General features: G+C 43.2%; 1 protein-coding gene across 6 annotated transcripts in view; it reads left to right on the forward strand.

Moving 5' to 3' along the window:
• Nucleotides 1-23282, forward strand: part of SH3PXD2B (SH3 and PX domains 2B) — a 293221-nt gene that overhangs the window by 99183 nt on the left and 170756 nt on the right. For 3 of the 6 annotated variants that reach the window (XM_068277154.1, XM_068277153.1, XM_068277149.1), the window contains exon 2: nt 14076-14156. Coding sequence is in view for 4 of the 6 variants with exons in the window: in XM_068277149.1 (XP_068133250.1) it covers nt 14076-14156 (81 nt within the window). In the remaining 2 variants the exon portion in view is untranslated. Of the gene's footprint in view, nt 1-1678; nt 1920-7171; nt 7234-14075; nt 14157-15995; nt 16076-23282 lie in introns of those variants that run through there. The other 3 variants (XM_068277150.1, XM_068277151.1, XM_068277152.1) reach the window with 3 other exon arrangements.

A 23282-nucleotide genomic window follows, 5' to 3' on the forward strand; every position in this document is an offset into this window, starting at 1 on the left:
TGTTGACTTGGAATGCTGGGTCTATAATACCTGGAATCACCTGCGATAGGAGATGAAGTTGCAACTCACTGAGAAGTGAAAATCCCTCCGTTGTTATAGGGAACGGTTACAAAAAATGTTGGGTGAGTTCTGCATTTTAAATTGAAGTAGAACACCTAATGGGCATGGAACTGGTGGGCAGTACTTCAGACCATTATGGAAAGCAGCTGAATGGAGGTGTAGCCTGTGGGAGTGCAGTTGTAACAGCAGTGTGTGGCCCTTCATGGGCTGTGCTCAGTTCTGTATGAATTCTGTGCCCCTGCAACATTTATAGACACTTTCAGACAGATGAACTATGTCCAGCTAGTATATGTGAGTTTTCAGGCTTAAAGGGGAACTGAAGAGAGAAGTATATGGAGGCTGTCATGTTTATTTGCTTTTAGACAATACCAGTTGCCTGGCAGCCCTGCTGATCCTCTGCCTCTAATACTATTAGCCATAGCCCCTGAACAAGCATGCAGCAGATCAGGTGTTTCAGTGGTTCAGACTTATGCTTGCATGCTTGTTTCTGGTTTTAATCAGATACTACTGCAGAGAAATAGACCAGCAGGGCTGCCAGGCAACTGGTATTGATTCAAAGGAAATAAACATGACAGCCTCCATATACCTCTCGCTTCAGTTCCCCTTTAAGACACACACACACACACACACACACACACACACACACACACACACACACACACACACACACACACACACACACACACACACACACACACACACACACACACACACCACACACCACACACTATGTAATTGTTGGCAGAGACAGTTATTTGGAGACATCTCTGCCAAGAGTCTAGTGTGTATGCAGTTGTACTTCCGACTTAGCCATGCGTTGCACTGGACTGCAAAATGACGGGTGACAAAAAAGGATGACTTGGCACAGTTTCCTTACTGCACTCCAGAAGCCACTTGCTTGTGTGTCTCACCATCGCTTCACCCCTCCTATCTAGAATGTAACTCATGCTGTCAGGATGAGTCTGACAGATTAGTCGAGAAATAGGTAGCTTGGATTTCAGCTCCAAAAATTAGTGTTCCCTTTGAGGCCTCTTTCACAGTGCAACGTTAAAGTCGCACGTTAGAAAATGTTTTAACGTGGACTAACGCACAGCAATACTGAGTCTGTGCAACATTCATAGTGCACACGTTGCGTTTCTGTGTAACGTGTAGCATTATTAGAAAGTGCTGCATGCTGTGCGTTATACACATTATTAACTGTTGACTGTTTGCTCATGCTCAGTAATGACTTGGAAGCATACTTTTCATTGCCTGTATTCTCTACTGTATGCAATGATAACGGGGCATTAAGCTGCGTTGTGAGTTTTTGGGACGTTGCTTAGTTTGCCTTGCGACTTTAACGTTGCATCAAAACGCAACATCCCACTGTGAAAGAGGCCTAAATGTGGAAACATGCATTGTTTAAAATGTATGTCTTTTTTCAGCATGTGGCACTGGTGCTAAAAGAGGCAATGTTTAAATTATTAATTGTATGCTTGGCAAAAAGATTTTGCTTCCAGGCTCCACCCCCTGTGTCAGTGCATTTTTGCAGAGATGTTCCAGTTATTTCCCTTTCCAGCTGAAACCCTCAGCCGGTCCCCTTATGCACTTGTTTTCCCACCTTCAGATTGTGAGGCTAGAGAAGCTTAGCATACCAGAGTACTTCCTTGTTTGTTGAGTGAGAAAAGTAGGAAGCTCAAGAGCAGTAACAAGGATGCTGAGAAGAGGGAGAAACAGCCAGAGAAGCTCCATAAGGCTGTCTTATCCAATCTTACTAAGAAAACAGACCAGTGAATCCGTTCATTCTGACTATGACTATGGAATGGCGCAGTTCTCAGTGCATGAATCTGCTTATTAACAGAGCAGGAGGTGTAAAACACGTAAGTTTAATAAGGCTCAAGCCACAGCGCATACAAGCCAATCTGAGCAGGGGAAATTAGATCATCAGAAGTTAGTTGTAATAACTGATTTGATTAGGGGGTTGTTGTTATTATTACTTAGTACATTTTTAGAGTCCTGCTTTATATTGTTAACTGGTAACCCTGGAAACAGGAAGCAGGAAGCTGCAAGATGAATGTTCTTTTGTGTCACCCACTACCAGTGGAAGAATAGGTCAGGCTGCTCTATGGTGACTTTCAGAAGGGCTTTGGTGTAAGCTTCTGAACAGTCAGTAAACTTCCAGGTGTGAAATTCCCATATATTTTAGAGGAAAAGTTCGCACTCCTGGTCACAGGCAGCTGTTGCCTGACTGCAGTTTGAAAAGAATAGCCTCTTGATGTGTTATTGCATTCAGCCAGTGTTTGGACTTTAATGGGGAGTTGGGAACATTTGCCAAATACTATAGATGTTTAACTTTCCAGGTTTCTCCTTATGCCTTGTACACACCATACAGTTTCCTGTCAGATGGACTGGTCAAACTGATTATTTCCGACAGGTCAAATCTTATTTCTGATTTTTTTTTTTTTGATTTTCCGATTCTTCTATACAAAATCGTTCAGAAATCAGATCAGACCTGTTGGAAATAATCGTTTCGACCTGTATCTGACAGGAAATTGCATAGTTTGTACCAGGCATTAGGCGTGTCTTATACAAATTTGTGCTTGGTTTTCCCTTGCTGTTTGACAAGCTGCAACAAACTGTAGTACAAAATGCACCAAAAATAATGTGTAATGACAAATATGAATACATTTGGGAGGTGTTTAAAATAAACACCATTGTGAGCAAGACTTGTACAGTACATCAGTGAGTAGATTCTTCATTGCACGTGCACCCAACAATCGGATATATATTCGTTTTTAGACTATAGCCTCAATTCACTAAGCATTGCCACTAAATTTGTTGCTTTTTCCCCAGGCACCATTCATATTTGCTCTATTTAAGTATAGTATGTGAACATTTTTTGTGTATGAACATGCAGCCACATATGAAAAGGGGCAAAGAAACACGCAGCAGTAGTGGAAACCAGGCCAAAGCAGATTTGTTATTCAGGAACTTGCATATAATGAGTCCAAATCTTTCAGGGAGACAATAAGAACTGAGTTGTTTACTAAAGTTTGTACATTTTTATGGCTGTGTTCACAGTAATTGAGGCGTTTACATTAATTTGTGCTTCTTACACAGTGTACATTGCTGAGGAGAGTTACAACATGAACATGGAAAGACATTGGATGTCATCAAGCCCATTGATTAACATGGGTTGTTGGCACTAATGTATTTACATGTTGCAGAAAAACGTACATAGTGTCATTAAGGCCTAACTAGTATAATACTTTGGGTCAGTGGGATGCAAGCATTAAAGCAAGAACCAGCCTGCGAATAAAAGACACATTAGCTGTGCTCCTTTCTTTAGGATGTTGGCCAGTGATGATTTCATGATGAAAACCTTCACTTACTTTGAGATTCAAGCAAAACAAAATTGCTTGATTACATGATGTCACTTGGCAGCATTGCATGGGCTTAATCTGTGGTGGTTGAATTTTTTTGCTTTGAAAGCCCTTATCTCAATGCTTGACTTTTGAGAGCAGATCATCAATTTATTGCAATAAAAAATTGAGGTGGGAACAAACTGTATGTTACATGTCCTCCATGCTAAGGGCCTGCCTTGTCTTCAATGGTATACCATAAACTTACAGGATCAATGCTTAGACAACAGAAGCTTTGATTGGTCCCACCAGGCTCAGTATTTGTCTCATTCTAGTTGGTACAATAATCCTCTGACGCCAACTCTGACTCCGTTCCTCAGTTTCCTAATTCCACTGAGTCCGACTGCTTGACTCTGTATTCTCTAATTTGCATATAACAATCTTGCTGATTGAAAGTATGTAAGATAAAAGGCATTTCATTACTGCCAAAGCTAAAGAATTTTAAAGCATTAAGATGGCTCTTGGGAACAAAAAGCTCCTGGCCAGGAAGCTGACACTCTACCCTGTCAGCCACCCCGGCTTCTCATTGCCACTGTGAATGCCCCAGCATGTCGTCTGGTTATGAAAGGTCAAGCTTAGTTATTATGGGTGCTGACAAATGATTTTCTTGTAGATATTTTAGAGAAACTGTGGGCCACATCTGAGGTTTTTAAGATTCTGTGACCCTGAAATGTTTTCCATAAGACTCCAGAACAAAGCCCACGAGGTTTGTGCAGTTTTGCCTGCCTGACTGGCCCTGACATTGTGAAGTAGGCTCCATGTTGCTTGCATACAGTCAGCGGAGTACTGAGTTATTGTAGACATTTGGTTTCCTGAAAATAAGTCTGCTTAAATCTTGGTTTCCTGCCAATCTGTCTGCACTCCATTGCCTGATTAGATGAAATATCTTCCTGATAAAGGGGAGTGGGGATGTGCATATTAAGTAAACATTTCCTCTTGTGTCTTTATAGCTGGATGTGTTTTAGTATATACATGAGGGTTTTATAGGCCCCAGCATGTCCAGTCTTTGCTTGTATTAAGTGTTCTACTTATGCAATACACTTGCTGATAGCAAAAATAAAGTGGATACAAGACGTATTGTGGTACATTTATTGAGTGCTCCATATTATCCAGCAATTAATCAGAGTCTTGGAAGTAGAGTCTTTGTCACTTGGCTGCTGCCCTGAAAACTTTATCTATTTAGATACAACAGAGCACCTTTATGTTGGATCTGAAGTTATACCAGTTTAGACCTCTGATTGCAGCATAGTTCCAGCTGTGTCCCCCCTTTTGCAGGGATAGCCCCTCTTTGGGAAACAAAATCACTCTGTACCTCTTTCCTCATTAGTTACTTCTAAAGGTGGCCACTATTGCTCCAATCTTTTTCTTCCATTTTTACCAAATCTATGTAGTAGAAGGATAATGAATTGAAAGAAATTGTAAGATTGTGTGAAAAAATTGGATCATTACTGGCCACTATTATGCCTGTACATAAGAAGTATGCATTCGATTTGGCATCTAATTATTTAATAACTGACTCCTTAAAGTGAACCTGAACCATGCAAAATTATTTAAAATAAACACAATGTAAAGGCAAATGGATATTACATACTTACCTCCCAGTCAGTTCCTCTCAGAAGCTAACCATTATCTTCTTACGATTCCTAATCAGAACTGAAATACATCAGTTGCTGTCAGTTATGACTAAAAGGGCAACTGATGAGCAAGGTAATGTCCATGTTTCCCTACAGCTCAAGTGGGCGATATTACAGTTTAACAGTGTGCTGACCAGGAAGCTGTTATAGGGTAATGGCAATTTTCAATATGGAGGACAAAGAATTCCATTGATCAGTGGACCAACAGGACGCGTGAGAGGGGAAAGGGATTAAGGAGTATACTACACGGGGGGTGGTGAGTATGACGGGTGTATGTTTATTTTTACTTTTATTTTTCAGTACAGGTTTACTTTAAAGAGAACCCGAGGTGGGCAGATGGGACACAGAGGCATATTCTCTGCCTTATAACATACCTCTGTGTCCCCACACCACCGCTGTCTGACCCCCCCACTGCCGCACAATATCCCCCTGAGACTGGCAACATTATTTGTCGCCATCTTGGAAGTAAACACCAGGAGTGGGTTTCCCTGTTTAAAACGCCCACCAGGGGCGTTCTTACAGGATTTACAGAGCCGCCATTGGGTAGCTTTCTCTCCCTGGCCATGCCCTCTGCCGACCCCCCCCCCCCCCCCCCGCCTCCCTTCATGCTGGATGAGAGAATGAACCACTCATCCCAGCGTCGTGGCCTGTAGGTCACGAAAGTGGGCCAGTGTGGCCCACAGGAGAGGCCCACCTCGGTCTCTCTTTAAGGAACTGCCCACCTAGATATTATGTGTACGCACACGATTCCTTGTTTGACAGGTCACAACCGAGTGCTGTACAAACACATCACTAGTCTACAGGTGGGGAGGAGGGCAATGAAGCTGAAGGACTGAGGAGGAGAACAGTGATTTTGACGGCACTTAGCTGAGATGATCAGGCAGTCTAGACAAGCTCGGCAATGCATTGGGGGGGAATTGTGGCTGCTGTGCACATGCTAGATCCTCAGTAGAAATGGGTCCCAACTGGCCTCCTTGTCTGTGAACCATTTAGCATGTGTATGGGGGTTTAGTGTACACTTTCTGTTTTATTTGTGTTTTTACCACAATATGCATCCTCCAAAAGCGTCATGTTGTGCTCAGATATTGCAAATACAGAAATCCTCCTAGCCCAGACACACCACAGCTGTAGTAAAAATAAACAAATGCAAACTGGTGCATTTCCTGTTTGTGCTGGTCATCTTCACCCTAGGTTCTTAAAGAGAACCCAAGGTGGGAATTACTAATACTATTGGGGCACAGAGGCTGGTTGCGCACACTAAGACCAGCCTCTGTTGCCCCATCGTATGCCTCCATGTCCCCCCTGCTCGCCGCTATAGACCCCGCAGTGCTGGCGACACGCAGCGCGTCGCCAGCACAATGTTTACCTAAGCGCTGTCAGTCAGCGCCGCTCCCCCGCCTCCTCCGCATCGCCGCTACCCGCCCGCGTCACTTCCCTCCTATCAGCGGGAGGGAAGGGACACGGGCGGGTGCGCCATTGCGGAGGAGGCGGGGGAGCGGCGCTGACAGACAGCGCTAAGGTAAACATTGTGCTGGCGACACGCTGCGTGTCGCCAGCACTGCGGGGTCTATAGCGGCGAGCAGGGGGGACATGGAGGCATACGATGGGGCAACAGAGGCTGGTCTTAGTGTGCGCAACCAGCCTCTGTGCCCCAATAGTATTAGTAATTCCCACCTCGGGTTCTCTTTAACACGATAAGCGTACCCCAAAGGGAAACTTTAGTGAAGTCCGGGAGTACTCAAACTTGTCATCAGGGGCGTAGGAATAGGGATAGCAGGCATAGCAGTTGCTATGGGGCCCCAGGCCACTAGGGGGCCCCATCCTGATAGCAGGAAACAATTTTTTATTATAAAATTTAGTTTATTAACAGAGCAGGAAGAAAGCACCCTCCACCCTCCCCAAAGCCCCTTTTCCCAATGATCCTGGCTAAAATCTTGAAGCAGCAGCAGGCAGGTGAGAGGGGACTATTTTCTCACCAGTCTGCTGTGAATAGATGCCTCCCTGGCTGGCCCTACAATTAATCTGTAGTTCTGGCCAGGGAGGAGGAGCTGCTGTAGGCGGTGTGCACGGAGGATTCCCTGATGCTGCTGCTGTGCAGAGTGAGGAGACAGCCAGTGTGTGACATACAGTTCCTTGGAGTGAGTGCAACCTCTTGTTCCATCCATGTGAGTGGAGAGAGCAGCGCTGCTGATGCTGCTTCTCTGGCTATTAACTGTCTGCAAGTAGAGAGTTAGTGTAGAGGGGAGGGGGTTGCAATGCTAACTTCTATTAGAAAAGATTAGAAAGGGGACAAAACTTGTAACCTGATCAGAGGTGTATTTGCTCACAGATCTAACACATGGCTGTAGCCCACCAGAAAAGAGTCTCCCATACACAATGCTGTGTGTGGTGAGGAACAGCTCTTTCAGCTGAGGGGCAAATGTATATTCACTTTCCATCAGACTGCACTTCTCACATGTTCCTTCATTTGACCATTACTAGCTGCCCAGTGCAAATTAGCATGTCCAAAAAGATCCAGCATGCATGTACAAGCTCTGTTTGTACTGTTTCCACCACGTACATTTTTGACAGTTTTCCACAATTGTGTGTAGACAATCTTCTGCAGCACATTACAGAGTACATATTCATGTCACTGACTGTCCTCAGGGCAGCTCACAGAATAATCCTACCATAGTCATAGTCTAATGTCTTACCATATTATTATTATGTATTTATATAGCACTGACATCTTCTGCAGCACTTTAGAGTACATAGTCATGTCACTGACTGTCCTCAGAGGAGCTCACACGCTAATCCTACCATAGTCATAGACGAATGTCCTACCATAATATTATGATGTATTTATATAGCACTGACATCTTCTGCAGCACTTTACAGAGTCATGTCACTGACTGTCCTCAGGGGATCTCACAATCTAATCCTACCATAGTCATAGTCTAATGTTCTACCATATTATTATTATGTATTTATATACCACTGGCATCTTCTGCAGCACTTTACAGAGTGCATAGTCATTTCACTCCCTGTCCTCAGAGGAGCTCACACTCTAATCCTACCATAGTCACAGCCTAATGCCCTACCATATTATTATGTATTTACTTAGCACTGACATCTTCTGCAGCACTTTAAAGATTACATAGTCATGCCACTGGCTGCCTTCAGAGAAGCTCAAAATCTAATCCTACCATAGTTATATGCCCATCCCAGTCTAGGGCCAATTTTACTGGAAAGCCAATTAAGTTATCTGCATGTTTGGGATGTGGGACGAACTGGAGTGCCTGGCGGAAACCCATGCAGACATGGGGATAACAAACAAACTCCATGTAGATAGTGCCCTAGCTGGGATTTGAACCGGGACCCAGTGCTGCAGTACAAGAGTGCTATCCACTATTGCACCATGCTGCCCACACATTCTAGCCACATTATGCTAGAAAAAGACAAACAACATTATAGACATCATTAGTAGAAGGCTGTTAGTAGGCTGTTGGCACCATCAAAGGGAGACCACTGGCAAGCAGGGCCGGGCCGAGGCATAGGCTGGAGAGGCTCCAGCCTCAGGGCGCAGTGTAGGAGGGGGCGCACAATTAATTCAGCTGTCATTCCTAATTGTGTTTGAAGCAGAAAGAAATAAGAAAAGGGGATACATAGCAGTGACTGCAAGCCAGATAACTAGATATTAAGGTGTTGGGGAGGTTGTGGGCCCTCTGGCCCTCTTAGTCTAATAGCAATCAGTGTGTGACAGCTGGGGTGGGAGGGATGGAAGGGCGCACTTTGGTGTCTCAGCCTTGGGTGCTGGAGGACCTTGTCCCAGCTCTGCTGGCAAGTAAGTGTTTGTTTGGCCGGGGGGAGGGGGGGCCTGGTCAAAAAAATTGCTATGGGGCCCAGTGAGTTGTAGCTATGCCCCTGCTTGTCATAGTTACTCCATTAGATAACGTTTTGGCACAAAAAAATGGCACTCCATATATTAACAAACTAGAACAAGTATCTATAGTTAAAGTGTACCCGAGATCTCATAATAAAAAGATTTTATACTCACCCGGGTCTTAGGCCTCGTTAACATCTGCTGCGCTGAAAAACGTGTTAAAGCGCATGGTAAAAAACGCATGCGCTTGTGCGCGCTTTAGTTCGCGTTTCTATGCGTTGTGCTGCGCTTCTTTAAAGCATGTTTTGCTTGTTGTACCAGCAGCAGTTGTCAATAAAACTTTGTTTTTGTATGTAAATGTATTTTTTTCTCCAATTAGCTAAAAAAGCGCACCCATTCACTTGCATTGATGTGCGCTTTCCAGCTGAACGCACAGAAATGCATGCAACCCTACGTTTCTGTAACGCTGCTCAGCGCAGCGCATAGATGTGAACCAGCTACATTTAGTTACATGGGAAAGTAAATACCTTGCTTATCGCACAGGGCAGTGCGCTGTAAAAAGCGCACAGAAACGGCCCTGATGTGAACAAGGCCTAACTCCAGCCCCATGAGCACCGATGCTTCCCTCACCGTCCTCTCGGGTGCCTCCGTTCAGCCGCAATTAGGTCCGGTAATCTGGCTCAGTTGTGCCATTCGGCTCTCCTGCACATGCGCGGACCTTCCACGCATGCGCAGAAGTGATGACTGGAGGGACAGAGCATCAGTGCCCATGGGGCTAGAGGAAGCCCCGGGTAAGCATAAAATATTTTTATTATAAGATCTCAGGTTAACTTTAAGAGCATCAAGGAATTACATGTATGCATCGTTATGGAGTGCTCCTAACAAATATGTATGCATCAATGGGGGAGATGATTCTACCCACTGTAGGTGGATACTTGGCTAATGCAGTTATTAATAAAGGGATGCATGCTATAATAATGTTAATAAATGATGTTATGTTCTAAAGGAGTAATGTGGCATGTGCAGGTATTTCTCAATCTTACATAGTTATTGTGGTTGAAAAAAGACATACGCCCATCGAGTTCAACCAGAGCATCGAGTTTGTGTTCTGTGTTATACCCCCAACTCACACACTGGAAGTCAGAGGAATATGGAGGCTGCCATATTCATTTGCTTTAAAACAATGCAGATTGCCTGGCATCCTGATCATCAGTTTCTAATAATACTTGTAGCCATAGACAAACGTGCAGGTCAAATGTTTGCAGTTTGACTACATTTGCCACCTGTTTGTTTCAGGTGTGCGATTCAGACACTATTGATGCCTGAAAGATCAGCAGGATGCTGGGCAACTAGTATTGTTTAAAGGGAACCAGAGAGGATGCAATATACATACCTGGGGCTTCCTCCAGCCCCATACGCACGGATCGCTCCCACGCCGCCGTCCTCCGCTGCCTGGATCCGCCGCCACCGGGTCCCGTCATTGCCGCGAGTCGGCAAGTCGGCCGGCGGACGCGGCCAATTCTCCGCATCACAGGGTGCTCTCCCCATACAGATACGCATGTGGCTGCTAACTGCGCAGCCGCATGCGTACATGTATGGAGGGAGCCCCTGTGATGAAGGACAATTGGCCGCGTCTGCCGGAAGTGACGGGCCCGGTACCGGCGGATCCAGGAAGCTGAGGACGGCGGCGTGGGAGCGATTCAGGCTTATGGGGCTGGAAGAAGCCCCAGGTATGTATAAAATCTTTTTCTTTTTTCACCCCCCCCCCGTTCCTCTCTGGTTCCCTTTAAAAGGAAATAAATATGGCAGCCTCCATGCACCTCTCTCTTTAGGTGTCCTTTAACCACTTCGCATCCAGACCTTGTTTTCCCCTTATTGACCAGAGCAGTTTTGACGCTTTAGCGGTGTCCCTGTTTAATCACCAATAACTTAATCTGTACTCGTGCCACATAAATGATCTATAAATCTTTTTTTTCAAGACAAACTAAGCTTTCATTGGGGGGTATCTGGTCCCAAGTAAAATGTTCTTCTTTATGCATGTTAATGGGAAATAGGGGGGAAAATAAAAAAAATTTCACTATTTCTCAATTTTGACCAATTTCTGTTTAAAAATAAAAAGTGCGATTGACATAAAAACTGTGCCACCAGTTAAAGTCGCCCCAGTATAGATATCCAGATATGTCCCCAGTATCACCCCCCCCCCCCCCCAGTATAGCCAGATGTGTAGACAATATTAGCCCCCCCAGCATAGCCAGATGTGTCCCGTGTTTGCCACCCCCAGAATAGATTGACAGATGCACCCCAGGAATAGTGCCCCTCTTTATAGCCAGATGTGTCCCCAGATCAGGATTACCCCCATTATGGCCAGATGTACCCCCAGGATTAGCGCTGCCCCCATTATAGCCAAACGTGCCCCCAGTATTAAGTTATGGGCCCCCCCAGGTGCCCAGATGTGCAAAATGTGTAAACCCCCCTCCCCTTGGTTCCTCAGATGCCCCCCAGTAAACATGTATACCCCCTTTGCATATCCCCCTCCCCTCCCCCCAAGAAACTATAACCAGATGTTCCCCCCCCCCCCCCCCATCAGGCAGCCCCCTCCGTGCACATATAGTTAATAAAAAGGCACAAGCAAGCAGCCACACTCACCTACCTCGGTCCTGCGACTATCCTGAAGCCTGATCCTCCGATCCCCGCTCTGCAGTCAGCCGCATATTGCCGGTAACCCGGGTCCCGGCTTGATGACGTCATCAAGCCGGGACCCGGGTTTCCGGCAATATGCGGCTGACTGCAGAGCGGGGATCGGAGGATCAGCCTTCAGGACAGTCGCAGGAACGAGGTAGGCGAGTGTGGCTGCTTGCTTGTGCCTTTTTATTAACTATATGTGCGCCGAGGGGGACAGGTGAAGGATCGCTGCAGTTCACTACTGCAGCGATCATTCATGGGAGGGGGGTATACTAATTGGCCAAAAGGGAACATGTTCCCTTCCACCAATTAGTATTGCAGCTGACAGTGCCGGAGGGTGCACTCTAAAGAGCACCCGACCGTGCACAGCAGGGCTGCAGCCTGGTCAGTATATCTACGTCGCTGTGGCTTGGAGGATGCCACAGCTGACGTAGATATACTGTAGTGGAGGGGAAAGTGGTTAATGAGGTGTTCTAAACTGATGAACCCCAGTTTATGGCAAAAAATGAGAAATAATTTCAATGCAGACATAGATGTTTGGCACTCGGGATATAACTGGTCACGCCAATTAAATTAAAGATGTGTAAAGTTCAAAAACTCTGTAACCAAAGTGTGTGTCTCCACCCAAATCACATATAGTATAGTAAAGAAAGTAGAGGAAAAGGAAGGCTGGGCACCAAGCCAAAATATGGCACTTGCATTACACTGGATATAAATAGAACAATGCATGAGTATATTGCACATGTTACAGCAGCAGCAGCAGTTCAGCCATATCGGGGAACACCATACCTACATGGGTGTGATTGCCATCAGCACAGTTCCCATAAAGGAGTACATAGCTCCTCACTGTCATTCCAGTAACCCTGAAGTGGGAGGGGTCTAAAGGCTGCCATGTTTATTTCCTTTTAAATTATACCAATCTCCTAGCTGTTCTGCTTATTCTATGTGCTAATACTTCCAGTCACTGATCCAGAACGAGCCTGAACATCAGGTGCTCTGACTAAACGCTGGCCACCTGCTTGTTTCAAGTCGTGTTACCATTTGATTACACGTGCAGTTCAGACACTACTGCAGTCAAAAGGATCAACATGCCTGCTGGGCAATAGATGTTGTATAAAAAGAAATAATAATTGCAGCCTCCATTTCCCTCTTGCTACAGATTCTATTTAAATGAGTTTTTTCTTAGTGTGTTCATAGAGGTTATAACGATTGAGTTCTTGGTGAAACTTCTTGTCCAGCCCTAAAGCAGCAGAATAATCTGAGGTTGTTGAGTCCTTATTACCCATCCATGCTCTATATATCAGAGGTGAATAACATGGACTGAAAACTTGCTTCTGATAACCCCCCCCCCCCCCCCCCCTACTTACCAGAGTGACATATAAGGTATCTTCAGACGCATTTATAAGAGGGACTGTCAATGGGGTGCAAATAGTTCAGGGTGGGTGCAAATTAGTTTTCATCTCATTGATCCTTCATAAAGAAGAATAAAATATTGTTCTCATATAGGGACGGAGTATATTTTTGGTCCTCTTTTAGACCTGCCCAATATAAGAACAGTTGTTGGATACAGGAACACCTTAGATTCTTTCTCTCATGCTTCCAGTGCTTTGGTCAGAGAAGAGAATATAATTTGACATTCTGCTACTTTTCTTAACATTCATTCACATGATAAGCCCTACAAGAGCCTTCACTTAATGCTCGCTACACACAATGTATTTTTCCGGTCGATTTTCCGTCCAATCGGTTTCCGATTCGATTTTCCGATCGATTTCCGTTTCGATTCTGTTATCGTTTCTTATCTTTTTCCATTCACTTCTATGAGAAATCGATCAGAAAAATGATCAAAAATAAGATCCGACATGTTGGAAATTATCTATCGAACACAAAATTGTATGGTGTGTACCTAGCAAAACTGCAGAAACTGACAAATCAGTAATTGTATGCAAAGAAATAATCAGCTAAAAAGGGTATCCCTGTGAGCAGCTCCGCTGATGGATGAGGAGCTAACAGATATCGAGATATGGCATTTCTGTGTTTTTTGTTTTTTTTTGTGTTTAAAAACAAGAATCTTGCTGTGCTTTCCTTACACGAATGTAGTAGAGTTGATGTCCACTTTTTCACTGTTGTGGTCCTACAAATTATTGTAATGTATCTACATTATATTGTAATGTAGTTCCCTTATAATTTAGTGGATTTAGAAGTGTGGTGTGCTCAGGACAGAGCAGTTGCATGCTGCACTAATATAACATATGACATGTTATATGCCTTGGCTGCTGTTAGCCAGGCTTTGCACATGCTTGCTGATGTTGCTGATCTTTCCTAAGCTGTATAACATCATGCAGATCTATAAACTCTCTGATATTATTCTCATGTTTTTTTTACCCTGGTGATGGAGAATGTGGTGAAACTAATACCTTTCCTGTTCTTATTTTACAGGTTTATATCATTAATGTCACCTGGTCAAATGGTTCCAGTGAGGTCATCTACCGAAGATACAGCAAGTTCTTTGATCTTCAGGTACAGAAAATACTGCCAAGCTGTTATAGATTTTTGGGAATGAAGCCTGAAAGTGTTATCATTTGCAGTGTTGGGGTATTTCTTTCCATAGTGTTTCCTTAGGCAATAGCACCTCTAAATTGCATGACTAACTTCTATACCTCTCTTATCAGGCCTGTTTTAGGGAAACTTGGGTGTTTGGGATTTATTTTTACTTCTCCTTCTGAAAACTTTTCTTGCACATAAAGATTGTGTGTAACATTAATATCCTAATTCCACTTTAGACTGACCTCTGAATTAGTAATGTCATCGTAATGCATTGCTGATTTGTGAGCCCCTGAAGGGATCTGTCAGCTCCCTGTCTATCTGGTTATAGGTTTTCCTCTTCAGGCTTAGTTCACACTGTGTATTGCATAACGCCCACACCACAATGCAGGTACAAAGCAATGTGCACTTCAAAACATTATTTCCATAGCATGAAGGTTAGCACTGTGTGGACCCATTTGCAGAGTGTGCGTAGTGGAGGGGGAAAGAACTCTCCTCTCCAGGATCTGTCTTCAACCGCCTAGATGCTCCCTCTCTATGGTAGGTGCACCCTCTTTCATCACGTGACAGGAAGTGCTTGCACCATAGAGAAGGAAGGCCTAGGAGAATGAAGATCCTAGAAAAGTAAGTTAATTATTTCCCTTTGCTGCACACAATCTGCATGGGGATGGGGTGACCTCTCTGGCTACCTATACTGAGGGGGTCATCTGGCTACTTATAGTGGGTGAGGGTCATCTGTTTACGTAGACTGGGGGAGATTTGGGGGTAGAATCTGGCCATTCTATACTGTGGGATGAATTATGCCACACATTGGGGGGCGAGTCTGGCTGCTTATAGTGGGGTTGGGGGCTAAAGCTGGCTTTCAATAATTGGGGGGAGGGAGGGGGACTATATCTATTATGGGGAGACGTGAGGCTGACTACCTATAGTGTGTGGGTAAATCTAGCTACCTGTGATGGGGGAAGCTGACTACCTATACTGGGAGATTATGCAGGCAAAAGAATAAATCTGGGCACCATCCTTTGCATATTCTGGTGTTTATTGGACATCCAGGAGTAGCGCAGGAGTTCATAGCTTACCATACATTAAAGGAAGCTGTGACTTCATGCAGTAGGCTTGGGTGTGAGAACGGAGACAGCTTCTTTCACTGTATAGAACACTGGATTTCTCGGGTTTGTCCAATAAACGTGTTATGTTCAAAGGTTATGCCTGGATTGATTCTTTTGGCTGCATAACTTGTGACTGTTATCTGTGGGAACACAGCCATTTCATTATTCCAGTCCAGATGAGGCAGACCAGGTTTGTCTGGCATCCCCTGCCTCCACTATACACCCGAGTGCTGAGCCTCCCCCACGTGATACTGCATGCTATACTGGGAAGTGATTCCGGCTACATATGCAGGGAGTGGGGGAGGTCCCGTGGCTACACATTCAGTCAACCTTTATCTTAAACACATGTTCTTTTTCTAGTGGAAATCAATCTTGAGAACCATTTCAGTTTATTACTTTGTTCAATGTGCCTTCAAGTACCAGTTGTCTAACAAATACTAGACAGTATGTCAGTATCTGCTGGACAGAAGGGTCAGCCTGCTGTAATCATTTGATCAGTCCTAAGGCCTCCTTTCCACGAACTGTTGAGCTGTGTGCTCAGCAAGCAGTTACCAGGCAGACGTAAGCAGTTATGCAGCAACAAGCAGTTACCAGGCAGCAGTGAGCAGTTGAGAGAGTTTGAGAGGCATTTCACTGCCTATCGACAGTTCGGGGAAAGGAGGCCTTACTCTGTAAAATAAGACACACATCATCCTGCTTAGTGCATCTAATTACTCATGCAGGAAGATGAGTTTGTGGTATAACGGCCATTCCACAGAAGTGACTGCCTGTAATTTGATGTCAATGGTAGGAGTTTTGTAGGAAGTGCTGACCACATACGCTTTCTGAGCTTCCATGGTAGACATTTTTGTGATTTATTTATTTATTTATTTTTAAACTATAGCTGGAAGAGCTCAAGAAAAACGTTGTTTTTGTCAATGAATTAGTTTTGCTTGATCTTGGCGTGGCTTCCCCTTACTACACAGGATTGTGAATTTACCTGTTGAGCTACAGCTTCTTTTAATATACATTCATATATTTTGGCTGGGTCTGATATTCTTCCTTTACTGTGTGGTTTTGGCCTCAAAGTACCTCTAAATTAATCCTCAACGGCCTGCCACTACAACATCCTGTGCGCTTAGTCACCATGCTATAAATGTTCCATCACGCTCAATGTGGACTTTCCAGACTTACGTGTGTGTGTGTGTGTGTGTGTGTGTGTGTGTGTGTGTGTGTGTGTGTGTGTGTGTGTGTGTGTGTGTGTGTGTGTCCTTTCCAGCAACCACAGCATCCTGTGCATAGGTGACGTCTTATCTTTTGTCAGTGTGTTTTCTTTGGAAAAAAATTATAGAGTCCTAGATATTTGAGTAATATATATTCTAGGTTCTCAACATGTTCTAATTATACCCCAGGTGGTATTTTAATTGGATTCAGGGGATATGTGAACCTGTCATACTCAATTTAGAACCTGTTGAAATTAAAAAAATGTTAAATTATATCTGCATGAACCTAAAGTATCTGAGGTAGATTTATTTTACCTGTATAACACAAGCTTTTATTTACCTAATGATGCATGTTATAACAGCCTTACTTAGATATCTCTTTCATATTGTAAAACAAACTTTTTCTGAGTCTTAGTTGTCTTCCATAAGCATCTGTACTTTTGGGTAATGAAAGTGCAGATATTACCCTGTAAGATGTGATATTCTGGTCTATACACCAGTGCAGAGGACCGATCTCAGTCAAGAAATGGCAGAGAACAATACCAGCAATACTGCTTGCTGTTTTCGTGATGCCTCCTATACTCCGCTGCTGGTGCTCCTTTGTCCCTGACCTTCTGGAAGTTTCCTCCAGCAGCAACAAGCGAGTAGCGGTGCAGATGGCGTTCAATCGTTTGCGTTGTGTTCCGATCGCATGGCTATCTGCGCTAGTTAGATGTGAACGAAGCCTTAGAGGAAACTCCTAACCTGATCCGGGCCGTTCCGCTGTCTTGAGTCACTTCCTGCTTGCATCCTCACTGGTATTCTCGCAGGCAAGCTTCTTGCAACCTCCCTGGTGTCCTCTCACTGCGTGACCCCTATGTGCCGGTGTCACGCAGTGAGAAGACTCCAGTAAGGGTGCAAGCAGCCAGGGCTGCCAGCGAAGATGCAAGCAGAAGGGGACTTAAGACGGAGGAACAGCTGCATAAGGTGAGATTTCCCTCTGAGAGCTGCCGGGGTTACAGGAGGCTTAGCAGGGTAGTGGGTCATCTGTGGCACAAGCTCTGCTTACTTATCCAGGGTACATAGAAGATCACACTTTTCATGCCTCCTCTCCTAGCATTTGTTTATGCTCAAACACGTGAAAGGGGATAGAGTGGTTGAAGCTGAAAATTGCATGCCGCCCATGTCATGCACACGGGCCGCCACTGCTCATCTTGCCAGCGACTTTGATCTCCAGCACTTGCGGCTGACCTGCCTACTACCCTGATATATGCTCAGGCAATCCAGCTATTTTGGATCATTTACTGGGATTGGTATTTTACATATTTAGGGTTTCTCTCTTACCCCCCCCCCCCCCCTCCAGCAATCCCTACCTATCAACTGTCGCTGGCTTTGGCTGCTGTTCCTGGTTGTTGTGGATCCTCTTATGGCTGCTTGTTTGCTGGAGGCCCCAGGGCGGTGGGAGGTGCTTTCATCTGTGGTCTGATAAACTGTGCTGGGAGGCAGTGTGGGCTACTTCAGCTGGGTAGTGCAGCTTAGATAGAGACCAGGGGGGGGGGGTTGAGTTCCACAAGATGCCTGTGCACCATGCAGGCACCAGGTTTAGTGTATATTTTTTCCCCTTGGTTTTTGTCCTCCAAATCTAGGTGTGTCTTATGGTCCAAAAAATGCCGTATCACTGCCTTGATCAAGGAGAGCCCTGCATAAGCCTGACACAACTGCTTAAGTTTAAATCATAAAAAGAATAGATTGAACAGCTTATGGAAAAGTGCTGACTTTTACAATTTGATGTTCTCTTTATGTGAGACACCAGCCACTGATAGTCGCACGCCATACTTATTTTATTGGAATTGATGTTCTGCCACTCTTATCTGTAATTATTAGTGAGTTGTACTCCAGATCATTTGTACTTGTCCTGGGGAGCCACCACATTCCTTGGCCAACACTGAATAGAAGCTTTTAAGGCTCTGGCGTAGCTCTGCATTCCTTTACATACTGCTGTCCCTACTCTGAAGAAAGGCAAAATCCTCTGTTGAAACTTTTTGTAAAAGTAACAGTTAATGACTCCATTTTACTACAAGTACACAATTTTATAGGGACATGCGTTATTCACTCTTTGTTTAACCACTTCGTCCACAGGTCAGTAGATATACGTCCTCTGGGACTTCATCTAAGCCACAGGTGAGTATATCTACTGACCTGTCCAGAAGCAGCGCCATGCAGGATTGGGCTTGCGCCTGTGCACATTTCTGGCACTATCTGATGCAGGACTAATTGGTGAACGGGAATATAAGTTTCCTGAGCTAATGAGATTGATTTTTACTATTAAAAATACTTTTATTTTCTCATTCATAGTGAAAAAACACACTCTGTAGCATTATTTCAGAATCAAATATCTTCACCATAAATTGTGACCGGAACATAATCTAAGTTTTGTGATAAGCAGTAAGAATAGCCAAACAAAATTTGTGTTTTTTATCTACACTAGAACTTTTTATTTTTAAACTGGAATTGGTAAAACTGAGAAATACATGTTTTTTCTATTTTTTTTCTTTGTTTTCCCATTAAAATTCATAGAAAACAAAGTTGTTTGAGGGAAAAAATGGCATACAATGAAGCCTAGTTTGTCTTGAAAAAAAAAACAATATATATTTCATTTCTGTGTCATAAGTAGGGATAAAGTTATTTCTGATTAAATAGGGACATAGCTAAACTGTCAAAACTGCTCTGGTCAATAAGTTGAAAACAAGGTCTGGATGCGAAGTGGTTAAAGTGGAACTAAACTGAGTATATATATTCCAAACTAACAGAAGAGCTGCATTCTTTGCTGAATCAGTCTCTGGTGACAAGTTAAAACAAAATCTGTTTGTGTGAACCCAATGGGATTGGGCAGGGAAGTAAACTTTGTCCGATATAAGGTCAGGGGTGGTAACATTTGGAGAGGGATAAACTATTCTCATCAAACCCCCTCCTCTGGGAACCCCACGAGGTTCAGGTGGCAATCGTTTTCGAAACCGTTGCCAGGGACAACACTGTAATGCGTATCTGAATGATTGTGATCCGTCATGACAGTCACTTTATTCGATCGATTGTTGCGGGTAGTTGCGCATTGTTAAACAGCGTTAAGGGCCCATTCACACTAGAAATCCCTAAACACAATCGCAAACGCTGAGTGATTTTCTGGAGTTTTTCAGCGTTTTTTCCTACAGATTTTCCAGCGATTTTTCACTGTACAGAAAGCGTTTTTTCCTCCTATTAGTATTTTGCAATTTCTAGTTTAATAAGCTGTGTCTAAGTTTTCCATAATCAGGAAATTACACCTGCGCAGAAAAAAGGTGTTTTGTGGGTAAACTGCAAGGTTTGATAGGTAAAATAGCTGGAAAAACTCAGAAATCAGAAAATGCTGCAGGCAACGCGTTTGCGTTTCAGCAAATCTCTTAGATGAGAACACTTCCATATACTCTTCATTGTAAAAGCATTTTTCAAAACACTAGTGATTTTCAGCGATGCTGAAATCGCTTGTAAAGAGCACAAGTGTGAATGGGCTCTAAATGAATTTTGGTGAAAAGATGTTATGTGATGTCACGAAAATCAGTTGTTGCAAAAAAATTGGCTGGAAATCGCGTTGTTACGGACCTTAATAGTATCATTTATTAAAATCTTAAATGTGTGCTTTCAGCGCTGGCCCACTTTATCCCTTTTTGATCCAAACATTTCAGCAGGATAATATATTTACTCTTCTGTTTTACTGAATTATGCTATTTGTGTTATGCAGATTTGTGTTTGATCAGATTGTATTGAGAATTTTTCTTTCAACACTTTATTTTGGTTTATGCGTTGTTTAGGCTCTCTTCTGTGTGATGTGATTTTCTTTCATGTCATACTGGAACACCTGTGTTGGACTTTATAGCATTTCACATGTCATTTCATCTGCACATTAGAGAATGAATCAAATATTTAATTGCCCTGAAGATCCAGAGAGTACAGTCAACAAGCACATAACGTTATTTCCAAGTATAGTGTCCCCATGTGTACAAACACTACACTTCTGCCTGGTACACACCATGCAATTTCCCCTCAGATAAATGGGTCGATAGATAATTTCCGACAGATCCGATTTCCGATCGTTTTTCTGTTCGATTTTCTGATCACTTCTATGCAAGTCAATCATAAAAACAATCGGACATGTTGGAAATGATCTATTCGACCCATCTATCTGACGGACAATTGCATGGTGTGTGCTAATTGGATAGGCTGCTATCCAATTAGCAGTTACCACACGCTAAATGGAGAGTCATTGGCAAACCCACCAACCTTCTCTAGCATATGGTGTCCAGTGACTCCCCCAACCTTTTACATTGCATAAATAATATTTAGCTCTTCTTTGGAATAGACCTATTGTGTAAACATTAAAAATAATTATGCGACATTCCATCTCGCTGTGCAGGTAAACTGACCAAAAGCCGTATTATTTTGCCTTTAAAACACACCTGCACATGTCACTGGAAAGTATAGAAGTAGCTATTGTGTACTTGCCTCTATAAATACTTCTGGCCACACAATTGGGTTCTCTAGTTTAGCTGTAATCTTGTCTCACCTGGACTGCGCGTACAGATCACGTGTTTTACTTTTGACACATCTGTGATACTTCCCAACAGCATACTTACCCACATTAGTTATCAGAATTTATTGCAGTCAGAGGATCAATACTCTGGTCGGCTGTTTTGTTTTTTGTTTTGTTTTTTGTAAAGATGTGATGCTGCTTCTGTATTTTTTTATGACACTTGCTTAATTTGATAAAAAGAAAACTCAGAAATTGCTCGGACTCTTGCGTCCTCATCAGGTCTGGAACATTTGCTCCTGTCTTGATCTCAGAACTGGTTTTAGTTTCTGTCTTGAATTTCAGCTCGGACCTCTTATTTTCAAAATTGGCTGTAAAGAATTTTGTAGATGCTGACGCTGTGCCCGATTTTATCTGGAAAAATTGCTCCTAGATGTCTAGATGCTTTCTTCTTCTTTTTTTTTTTTTTTTTTTTACTCGACCCAAAATGTAAAGTTCCATTGTGAGTCATTTAAAGACCAAGTTCAGGGACTGTATTTATCAGAATAGTATGGTTACATGGTTGGGTTGAAAAAAACATTGTCATACGTCCATCGAGTTCATCCAGAAAATATGGTACAACACTAGGCTGCATATTCACATATCTCAGTTGATCCACAGGAAGGCAATTGCTTTTTTCAGTAGAACTAGGCGAGAACTTTCTGTAGCTAAGTGCACTTTGCAGCGAGGAGAACCAGCAGATTGATAGTGTAGAAAAACGTAAAACCCATTCTCTACCTTAAAGCGCTTATCATGGCCTTTTCACACTTCACTACAAGCACACAGCTCGATGGCTGATCTGTCATGCAACACGTGCCATTTCGTTGCAAAGTAATGCAACTGAATGGCAGCATTTGTACCCACACGTGTGTGCCTAGTTGATGCATGGAACAATAATGCCAGGTACACACCATACAATTTTCTGGCAGATTTACCTGCCAGATCGATTATTTCCAGCATGTCCAATTTGACTTTCGATCAATTTTTCGATCTTACGATTGGTTTTTAATTGGTTTTTTTTCGAAAATTTTAATAGAACTGAATAAGAATCGATAAAAAAATAAAAAAATTGATCTAAATTCATATTAGACTTGTTAGAAATAATTGATCTGGCAGGTAAATCTGCCAGAAATTGTATGGTGTGTACCTAGCATTACTCCGCAGCAGAAAACCACATCTGGCTGCCACCCACTTAGATATTCATGCATGGAATGGTCACCACTGCATTGCTGATGTCAGATGCCTATAGCACTCGGTAAGCTCCCTGGAGAATATAAAGGAGCAGCTGGCATGTGGTGGCTGCACCCAGCTGCCCATGTGAAAGAAGCTGGAGACACTTCTCTTTGCTTCTGGAACATGTTCTGAACTGCTGTCTAGAAACTTTTAAACCAGGCATTACATATACTGTTCACAAGTGAAAAAAAACTGTAGATCCTTTATTAAAATGTCATCGTCTAGTGATTCTGTCTTGTTAATACTTAAGAGATCTGAGGAGGATCATATGGTTTTATAGACTGCTTCACTGATATGGTCCAAAACACTAAATTAATGGCTTTGTCTGCTCTTTGTCCAAAAATACATACTTGAACAGGATGTTTAGAATTGGAATTTTTGTTTCAAAGAATTCTGTGATTCTTGCATCTTTAAAAAATGACAAATATTTTAGGGTGCTCTTTGGCTGGCCAGACAGACTCCCTCTTGCACTGTCTGATGTGGGTTTACCGCTCCCATAGTTTATGCTGAGAGTGGCAGTCCAACCATGGCCTTTTTTCCTCCCACAGTGCCTGATGGTAAATATGCAAATTTGTGGACCAATCAGATGCAGCTGTTTCTGCATTTGATTATTGAAGATGCATAATATTAATAATGATGGTAACATTACTGTAACTACAGCATTATTTCTGGGATGCTCATAGTGGAGTCTTAAAATTATTACCTCCCAAAAAAACAAATGTGTCTAGATTTACTTTAAATCACATTTGGTACCCTTATTAATCGAATCCTTTTTTTAACTTCTCTTTGCTTAGGTAGAACTTAATCTTCCTGATAAGCAGTTTGGTGAGCTGGGATTTGTCTATAGTGATTGCTTTTCGATGCTCATACTTTAAATTCTTTCCATAATGTACTCTTAGAAAGTAGAGCTAAGCCATAACACTACTGCAGGTGCAGAAATAAGCCATGGAAACCACTCAGTTTTTCACTTTTATCATCT

Source organism: Hyperolius riggenbachi, chromosome 3 (genome assembly GCF_040937935.1).
Source record: "Hyperolius riggenbachi isolate aHypRig1 chromosome 3, aHypRig1.pri, whole genome shotgun sequence".
Taxonomy (NCBI): Eukaryota; Metazoa; Chordata; class Amphibia; order Anura; family Hyperoliidae; genus Hyperolius; species Hyperolius riggenbachi.